Source organism: Serinus canaria, chromosome 28 (genome assembly GCF_022539315.1).
Source record: "Serinus canaria isolate serCan28SL12 chromosome 28, serCan2020, whole genome shotgun sequence".
NCBI lineage: Eukaryota > Metazoa > Chordata > Aves > Passeriformes > Fringillidae > Serinus > Serinus canaria.
In genome coordinates this window covers 4,503,514-4,512,840 of record NC_066341.1, presented here as the reverse complement: position 1 = coordinate 4,512,840, position 9,327 = coordinate 4,503,514, and the positions used below count along the sequence as shown (strand labels likewise).

The window sequence follows — 9,327 nt, the reverse complement described above, 5'->3', positions numbered from 1 at the left end:
TGTTATCCTGCCCCGCACAGCCACCCATTCTGGCCCTACTGCAGCAATGCAGTGAGCTGCATGCAATCCCTGATATCAGCCTTGGACTCCTGGGTTATCAATCATGCAGCTCAGCTTCCCATAGTAATCAAGCCTCTCTTTAAGGTTCCTTTGTATATTATTTTCAACAAGCAACAGCTGATAACTGCAGTCCTGAGAAGGAACAGAATCATTCACAGACTCCTGGAATATCCTGAGCAAGGAGGGGCTCACAGGGATCATCAGTGCAGCCTGTGTCTCTACACAGCCATCCCAACAACCTGAGCAGCCCTGAGAGCGCTGTCCAAATGCTCCTGGAGCTCTGGCAGCCTTGGGGCTGGGACCATTCCCTGGGGAGCCTGGGCAGTGCCCAGCACCCGCAGGGGGAAGAACCTTGCCCTGAGCTCCATGCCAAGCCCTGGCCCAGCTCCAGCCCTTCCTGGCCTCCTGTCCCTGGCCCAGAGCTCAGCCCCTGTCCCTGTGCCTCCCCTGGGGAGGAGCTGCAGCCCCCGAGGAGCCTCCCCTCAGTCTCCTGTGCTCCAGCTGAAGGAGCCAAGTGCCCTCAGCTGCTCTTCAGCCCTTCCCCAGCTCTGTGTCCCTCCTTTGGGCACTCTCCACCAGCTTTGGATCCTTCTGATCTTGTGGTGCCCAAAGTGCCTCCAGAACTGAAGATTATTCCCTCTAACAGATCCTGGGCTCAGGCCGTGAGGAACCAGCAACTTCCCTTCAGGTATCCCCACATTCTCCATTGTCTCCTGAGGGATCTGCCCTGTCACGGCACGTCCAGAATCCCAGACTTTGTGAGAGTAGGCACCACTTTTGGGGTACCATCCAGTCCTAAGCATACTAAGGTGTACAGAAAAAATCAAGATACCAGAGGTTTATGTCCAAAAAGGAGACAGAGTGCTGCAACTTTATTCATTAACAAAGGGAGAGGCCATGGGGCCTCTCAAATTGTTGGGGGATGCAGCCTCCTTTTTATCCTAATTTTCATGGCTACATCACCCTCTCCTTTTCTTCACTGGCTGAGGTGGAGAAACTTCAAACTTCCTGAACTGCCTACAGTATGTCCCCCTCTAATATGCATCCCCCCTTTGTTTAACATAGGACATTAATAGTTCTATTTTCTTCGTTCTTCTCCAAGTTTAGGTATTTAGCAGGACCTTGGCTGAGCAGCAGTCCTTGTGAATTAGTAACACTTTCTGAAACTGATGGTTTCTCCAGTTACATCCTTATCTGCAAGTCCCTGGCCCTATCTACAAGCAGATTCACAGTCTGTTTGTAAAGACACATTCATCTTATTCCTTTCACCAGGCACTGGCAGGGCACTGGCACTGCCTGTCTGTGGTTGGGCCTGGCCCAGCCCAAGGACTGTGCCAGTCCTTGCCCAAGCTAAACCCAGTGAGCTTTGTCCAGTCTTTTACAGCCTTTTCTAGCCCTCCTGCAAATCCAAGGCAGATTTGGGATTTTGTTGATGCAGTTTTCCTTGTTTCAGTCCTTGCTGCAGCTGAGCCCAGTGACCCTTTTCCAGCCCAGCCTGGTGGCAGGAAGGGAATGGGATGGGGATGTTGGTGAGGGTGGGGATGATGGGAGAGTGTGGTTTGGTGAAATTGGTGATGGTGGTGGGGATGGAGATGGCAGAGCTGTGCAGAACAGTGTGGAGAGGCAGAGATGGGGTTGGGGATGTTGGTGCTGTGGGAATGGGGATGGGGATGGGGATGTTTGTGTTCTGGGGATGGGAATGGGGATGGGAATGTGGAGGTTGGTGCTGTGGGGATGGGCCTGATGGTGCTGTGGGGATGAGGATGTTGGTGCTGCGGGGATGGGGATGTGGATGTTTGTGCTCTGGGGATGGGAACAGGGATGGGAATGAGGAGGTTGGTGCTGTCGGGATGGGCATGATGGTGCTGTGGGGATGAGGATGTTGGTGCTGTCGGGATGAGGATGGGGATGGGGATTGTGGTGCTTTGCGGATAGGGATGGGCAGGACGGTGCGGTGCGGTGGATGGGGATGTCCGTACGGTGAGCTGCAGGCACGGATGGGGATAGCTGTGCAAAGCCGTGCCGCGCGGAGCGGAGCGGCGCCACGCCGTCCCGCCCCCCGGTGCCACCGTGACCCGGCCGCCGATCACTTCCAGGGCGGCCCCGGCTCTCGATTTGAAAATGCGGGAGCGGCTGCTGGTGCTCCTGTGCGCGCTGGCGCGGCGGCGGCGGCGGCGCGCCGGGGCCATGGCCGGTAACAGCACCGGGACCGGGAGCGGCGGCGGCAGCGGGAGCGGAGGCGGCGCCGGGGGCTGGGATGGGCCGCAGCGGCGTGCCTGGCTCCGGCACTACTACAGCCAGCGGCAGAAACGGCTCATGACGGTGACCGGGGCGGGGCCGCCGGGGGACGCATGATGGGACGCGGGGACAACCGCAGGCGGGGACGGGATCACGGGGGACGAAGGGTGCGGGGGGTACGTGGAGATCGCGGGGACACAAAGGATGGGAGGATCACTGAAATCACGGGGACACAAAGGGTGGGGGATACGGGAGACGAGCGGAGGTTACGGAGACATGGAGGATGGGGGTATGCGGGACAGATCACGGGGACACAGGATAGGGGACGTAAGAGACGGAACACATGGACGTGGGGGATTTGGGGTGCGGGGTACGCAGGAGCGCAAAACATTGATAGGGGGCAGGATGCAAAGGACCGTGGTGGGAAGGATGAGGAGCACGAAGAAGTCACAAGGGGGACATAAAGGGTGGGGGACATGTGAGACCCAAAACACGGGATGTAGGACATGAAGGACACATGGACACAGAGATCACAAAGGATGAGGATCGTGTGGGTTCTGTGGCATACAAAGACAGGGACACAAAGGATGGGACTTGAAAGTCATGGGATATGATCCTGGACACAAAGGATGTTAGATGCAGCAGACATGGGGGTGACATCAAAGGTGGGGGATGCAATGGGGGGGTACAAGGGATCCCTGGATGCAAGGACAAGCTGGGGGGGAAACATAAGGAACCTGCTGGCCTGGGCAGCGGCTGAAGAAGGTGACTAAAGACTTTTTAGTTTAAAGTTGCATTGTAGAATTTAATAACAGAAAAACAATTCTTGTGGAGAGGCCAGGAGCTTCCCCTTTCAAATCATGATTCCCACCTTTCAGGGATGCTCTCTCCCCCTTCCAAATCAGGACTTAGCCCACAGTTCCCTTGGCGGCTGGAAATCCAGCAATGCTCATTAAAATACAAACTCCCAGAGGGAATGCCCCCCCCCCCCCCCCAAAGAGGTCTTTTCCAGAAAACTCCATCTGCAACACCTGAGCATCTTGTCTGGAGTCACACCTACTGTCTGGTGGGTTTTCAGTGAGGTTTCCCAGGAAAAGAAAGATTTGGATGGTGTTAGACTAGTTGAGACCACTGGCCACCTGGCCCTGGCCATCCTCCTGCCTTGAGCAAGTCTCGGGCTGGGTGGCCTTCAGAAGGGGGTCCCAGTGAAGTGCAGGGAAGCGCCATCTCACACCGCTGTTGTCTCCCCCCTGCACTGCAGCTCCTCATCGCTCACCGGAGGAGAACCAGCTGCTGCTTCTACCCCCGCGCCTGGCCCAGCCTCAGGAGCACGGACTGGTGGGAGCAGGTGGTCCTGAAGGAGTTTGGGCCCCAGGACTGGCTGGAGAAGTTTCGGATGTCCAAGGAGACTTTCTTTTACATCTGCAACCAGCTGCGGCCTGGTCTGGCTCCGCACAGCGCGCACTTCCACCCCACCCTGCCACTGGAGAAGAGGGTGGCCGTGGCCCTGTGGCACTTGGCCACCAACGTGGAGTACCAGACTCTGAGCCCGCTCTTTGGTGTGGGGCCCTCCACGGTGCAGAGTTGTGTCTGGGAGGTGAGCTATGCTGTGGTGTTGCTGCTGAAGCCGCTTTACCTCCGGCTGCCTGACGAGAAGGAGCTGGAGAACATGGCGCGCATCTTCTGCATGCGCTGGGGCTTCCCGCACTGCATCGGGGCGCTGGACAGCCTACACATCCCCATCCACCCGCCCCTGCGCCTCACTGCCGACTACTGCAACGGCCAGGGATGGCACTCCATCCTCACGCAGGCCACCGTGGATGGGCTGGGCCAGTTCTGGGATGTCTCCACGGCCTTTCCAGGCAGCATGGAGAACAGCGCGGTCCTGGAGAGCTCTAGCCTGTGGGTGCTGGCCAAGGAGGGCCGTCTGTGCCCCAACCCTCCCAAGCATTTCATGGGGAAGGCACAGAAGTACGTGCTGCTGGGCGATGCCACGTATCCCCTGCAAGACTGGATCCTCAAGCCCTACCAGGAGGACGAGAACCTGACCCAGCGCCAGCTGCAGTTCAACTACCGCTTGAAGCGGGCCCACAGCGTGATCGAGAACGCCTTCCTGCGCCTAAAGGCGCGCTGGCAGATCCTCCTCAAGTGTGACGATTGCAGCCTGGAATTGCTGCCCACCCTCGTCCTCGCCTGCTGCATCCTGCACAACGTCTGCGAGGCCCATGACAACCCCTTCAACGAGGAGTGGCTGGAGGGCACCGAGCCCACCGAGCTGCCCAAGCCCTGCCAGCCCGCGCCGGCTGCCATGGAGGACAGCCGGGCTGAGCAAGTGCGTGAGCTGATGTGCCAGTACTTCGAGAGCTGCGGAGAGGGTTGATGGGCCCGGGGAGCAGCTGCCCTGCACATCCCTGCTTGCAGACTCACCTTGGACTCTGGCAAACTGGCCCAGTGCTTCCAGCTGTACCAGGCAGGCCCACGGCGGGGAGGTGGGGCTGTGTCATGCTCGTGCTGGGTTTGCTGTGCAGGTTTCAGGCAGTGGAATGTATTTTGCGCGCATTCTCTCTCCCAGGATCTAAACTGTTTGGTGGTGTGTTGTGTGCTGTGGGAGTATGGTGGGGATTAGGGCTGGGAGGGGGCGGCTGCTGGGATCTTCTTTTCCTCTTTTTCAAAGCTTCTCCATTAGACCAAAATCGACAGGAGCCTTGAAATAAGGCAGAACTCCTTTGGAGGTTTCAAACTTGCTGTGTAAACACACATGGGAAGGAGAGGGAAGGAAGAGGCGGAGCAGTGGCTTGCAAGGGCTGACACCAGCCTGGAATTAAACTGCATCCACAAACTCAGGGATGTGCTGCCCTGAGGGTTTGTCCAGCCTAGCACCTCCTAGTCCCTCTCCAGAGGGGTTTTGCTCAGCCTGGCACACCTGGCCTCTCTCCATACAGGTTTGCCCAGCCTGGAACACCCTGACCCCCCTCTGGAGAGGTTTGCCCAGCCTGGCACCCCTGGTTCTTCTCCAGTAGGATTTTGCCCAGCATCCCTCACCCCTCTCCTGAGGGATTTTGTCCTGTCTCACACCCCAGGTCCCTCTCAGGGTGGGGTTTGCCTAGCCTGGCACTGCCTGAACCCTCTCAGGTGGGATTTCTCCCAGCCTGGACACCCCAGGCCCCTATTAGGGTGGGCCTTGCCAAGCTTGGCACCCCCTTTCCAGAAGGGTTTGGCCAGCCTTGCACCCCCTGCCACTCTCCAGAGGAATTTTGCTCTTATTGGAATACCCTAGCCCCTCTCTGGAAGGGTTTGCCCTGCCTAGTATCCCTGGCCCCTCTCCGGAAGGCTGTGTGGCTCAGTTCCGAATCCCTGCGGCCCCGCCCGCTCTGCGCCCCGTGTCCGGGCCCGGCCATGGCGGGCAGCGGCCCCTGCCCCTCCCGCAGCGCCCCCTGGCGCCGCAGCGCTCTCAGGTGGAGGGGCGGCAGCGCCCCCTCGTGGGCGGCCCTGCCCGTGCGTATTGCGCAGGCGCTGCCTCCGGGCGGTCACGTGGCTGAGCAGCAAGATGGCGGCGCGCGGTGAGTGCAGCAGCGGCAGCGCCGGGCCCTCCCCGAACCCCCCGGGATCCCCCGGCCCGGCGGCTCCTCTCGGGCCCCGCTTCCGTTGACTCGGCGGCTCTGTCTGGCACGGTCGCGGCAGGCGGTCTATGTCCGTCCCCGGTATCCGGTGAAATCGGGTGTCCGAGGACACGCGCTGTGGGGTCAGCCCACAGCTGGGGGGGGTCCGGTTCTCCGGCACAGGCCGGGCCGCGGCCCTTCCGCCTGCCCTGCCCCCGGCCACGGCACCCGCTGGCGGCTGAGGGCGCACCTTGACTCCCTTCCCCGGACGCAGGAGTGTGACCGAAGACCCCCCTGGAGCTCCGATCGTGCCCGGACCCACCCGCGCCATGGTGACGGAGCAGGAGGTGGAGACCATCGGCCGCACGTTGGTGGACGCGGCGCAGCCCCTGCCCGCCCGGTTCCGGGCCCTCTTCACGCTGCGGAACTTGGGCGGCCGCGCGGCCGTGGAGTGGATCAGCCGCGCCTTTGGGGACGACTCGGCGCTGCTGAAGCACGAGCTGGCCTTTTGCCTGGGCCAGATGCAGGACGAGGCGGCCATCCCGGTGCTCATCCGCGTGCTGGAGGACACGGCCCAGGAGCCCATGGTCAGGCACGAGGCAGGTACGGTGGCAGCTCCTGCGGCTGTGGGGGCAGCAGAGGAGGTTGGCTGGTAAGTGGGGCTTGGGGTCCTTCCCACATTGTATCATGGGGGCCTGATGCAGCTTGGATGTCAAACCCTGAGTCATGTAACATCTCATCACCTTCCCTGGCCACACTTGACAGGACAGGTTGGCCAGGCTCTGCTGTTCCTGCTGGCCAGCCTTCTCCTGTCGTGTTTGTCTTGTTTGGAATTGGTCACTCCGGCCTGTGCCTGCGTTTGCCCCATTTGGGATTGGTCAGTTGGGCCCATGTCTGTGCTTTAGAGCAAGGCAAGGCATTGCCAGAGGACACAGCAGGGTTCTTCTCACACAGACACCCTGCTTACATCCTGATATATCCTTCAGGTGAAGCCCTGGGTGCTATCGGGAACCCTGACGTGCTGGATGTCCTGAAACACTATTCCCAGGATCCTGTGGTTGAGGTGAGCTTCCCGAAGGGTCATTTTCTCTGGGATCAGCACTGCTGGTCTTGGAGGCAGGTCCCACGCTGGTCCTGCTGTGGACATGGCAGTGACATCTGCTATGTGCTGGGCTTCTCCTGGCGCTGTCCAGTGCTGTTTTGTAGCCAGGGCTGTGTCCCTGTCCCCACAGGTGGCAGAGACGTGTCAGCTGGCTGTGAGGAGGCTGGAGTGGCTGCAGAACAATAAGGAGAAGCCAGGCAGCAGCCCGTACCTCTCTGTAGATCCTGCTCCCCCTGCTGAGGAGACAGATGTTGCCAAGCTCCGGGAGATCCTCCTGGATGAGTCCCAGGAGCTGTTTGAGCGCTACCGGGCCATGTTTGCTCTACGAAATGTGGGGGGCCAGGCTGCTGTGCTGGCACTGGCAGAAGGTGAGGGCCTGTCCTTGCTGTGGGTCTGTCCAGGCTAATTTGGGACAAGCCCTTCCCAAATCCAGGACTGCCAGAGCTGCTCTCACATGTTTGTGTCTAAGGCTGCTGTTCCCTGCTACATTACAGAGTGCTGGGTGGTCTTTGGTGTTCCACAGTCCCCTTGCCAGCCTCCAGACCCCCTTCCCTGAGGGAGGGAGGACACTGGCTGCGATGGTGGTCTGGGACCAGCTGGTCTGACCCATTGTCAGACCTAGCCTGGGTTTTTTGGGGTCAGGCTCTCCTGGCCTGGAAGGTCAGGGGCCACTGGTGTTTGGAGAGGAGAATGTCCCTGAGTGGGAAAGGGACAGACCACATTCTGTCCCTTTGGACTGTTTGGACCCACCCCCAGTCTGAGGGAAGTGGGTCAGGCTCTCCAGCCATCGGGACCTGTTGAGGTCCATAAGACGGGATCTGTCAGCTCCTGCTCTAGCTGCTTGGTCCCAGAGGGCTGGAGTCCCTGACCATGCTGCCATCCCCTGGAACATCATGGTGGGAGGGCAGAATCTGGGCATGCGGGGGGCAGCAGCTATGCTGGGGTGGGTGCTGCCATCAGAGGAACCACTGGGACAGGGCTGGGATCAGGGAGCAGGGTAGGACACCCCTTCCTGTACATGGGGCTGGGGTGGTGACCCTTGGCATCCTCGGCTTTCAGGTGGGGGCTCCATCCAGGCATCCTGGCATGTTTTGGGGCATCCTGGTGAATTTTGGGGCATCCCAGCTGACTGTTCCCCCACCTCCCGCAGGGCTGCGCTGCGGCAGCGCGCTGTTCCGCCACGAGATCGGGTACGTGCTGGGGCAGCTGCAGGACGAGGCGTGTGTCCCCCAGCTGACAGCCGCCCTGTGCAGCCGCGCCGAGAGCCCCATGGTGCGGCACGAGTGCGCCGAGGCACTGGGCTCCATCGCCCGGCCCTGCTGCCTGTGGGCCCTGCGCGCCTTCGCCGGTGACGACGAGCGCGTGGTGCGTGAGAGCTGCCAGGTGGCCCTGGACATGTACGAGTACGAGAACGGCACCCAGTTCCAGTACGCCGACGGGCTCTGCAAACTGCAGGCCTCTTCCTGAGCCAGGGCCGGGGGCACTGAGGTGGGTGTGCTGCCTGCAACCCCCTCCTGCTGCCAACGGCGGATCCGTGCCTTGCTGCGCAGAGCTGGAGGAGGGACTGGGTTTGCTCTCTGGCACAATTACAGCCACCTTTTCCTTCCAAATCCAGGCTGAGCTGCTACTTGCCTCCCCATCACTCTTTGCCAGCCACTGTTTCCTGGATCTGCCCCTTTTCTCTGCCAGGATCAGTGCTGCCTGCCCGCAGCATGGCTTGGGGCTTGGACCAGGTGGGCTCTGTTTGGCACGTCAGAGCCTGCTGCAGCTCTGCAGGGCTTGGGCCTGCCCTGGGTTGGTGCTGCCCTGTTGGCAGCTCTGTTCTCCCCAGCTGAGCTTTGCTGGGGGCTAGGATGGGCTTTGGGCACCCGCTCTTGTGGGCTGTGGTATTAGGATGCTTCGAAATTGCTCTCAGTGATGGTGCTGAGCTGGGGCCCTCCTCGCTTGTGCAGTGGGTTTTGCCTCTCCTGTTGGGACAAGCTGGAGCTGAGCCTGTGGCAGCCTCTGTCTCAGGATGGGGGTTGTTTCATGGTAAAGTTGGGAAGCTATGGCTGGATTTTTTTCTGCAGGGAAGGGCGCTGCCATTAGGGTGGGCAGGGTGAGCCAGAGCCTGCCTGGGCTTTCCCCCGTGTTTAACCAGGGCCAGGAGGCTGCTGCTGGCACCCAAATCCCTCAGTCAGCCCAGCCTGGGCACTGGGGTTTGGGGTTTGGCAGGGAATAAAGCACTGGCACAGGAAGCTGGAGTGAGTCGAGCTGTGATTTACCTGTGCCCAGGTGTGAAGTGCACCCAGTGCCATGGGGTCAAGCCCTGGGCAGGAGGCTGGGGGC

General features: G+C 60.4%; 2 protein-coding genes across 3 annotated transcripts; both read left to right on the top strand.

Annotated features, from left to right (window-relative positions):
- Positions 1–2,149: 2,149 nt before the first annotated feature.
- Positions 2,150–5,137, top strand: LOC103821986 (uncharacterized). Of its 2 annotated transcripts, none has more exons than XM_009096941.4 (2): positions 2,150–2,382; positions 3,560–5,137. In XM_009096941.4, the coding sequence occupies exons 1-2, from the start codon at positions 2,182–2,184 to the stop codon at positions 4,676–4,678; spliced, it is 1,320 nt and encodes a 439-aa protein (XP_009095189.1). In that variant the 5' UTR covers positions 2,150–2,181; the 3' UTR covers positions 4,679–5,137. The 2 variants fall into 2 exon arrangements, with proteins under 2 accessions (XP_009095189.1, XP_050842128.1); XM_050986171.1 differs by having other exon boundaries at positions 2,353–2,474.
- Positions 5,138–5,778: 641 nt separating this feature from the next.
- DOHH (deoxyhypusine hydroxylase) lies at positions 5,779–9,236 on the top strand. Its single transcript, XM_009096838.4, has 5 exons — positions 5,779–5,858; positions 6,172–6,500; positions 6,884–6,960; positions 7,130–7,367; positions 8,150–9,236. The coding sequence occupies exons 2-5, from the start codon at positions 6,227–6,229 to the stop codon at positions 8,464–8,466; spliced, it is 906 nt and encodes a 301-aa protein (XP_009095086.1). The 5' UTR covers positions 5,779–5,858; positions 6,172–6,226; the 3' UTR covers positions 8,467–9,236.
- The last annotated feature ends 91 nt before the right edge of the window (positions 9,237–9,327 follow it).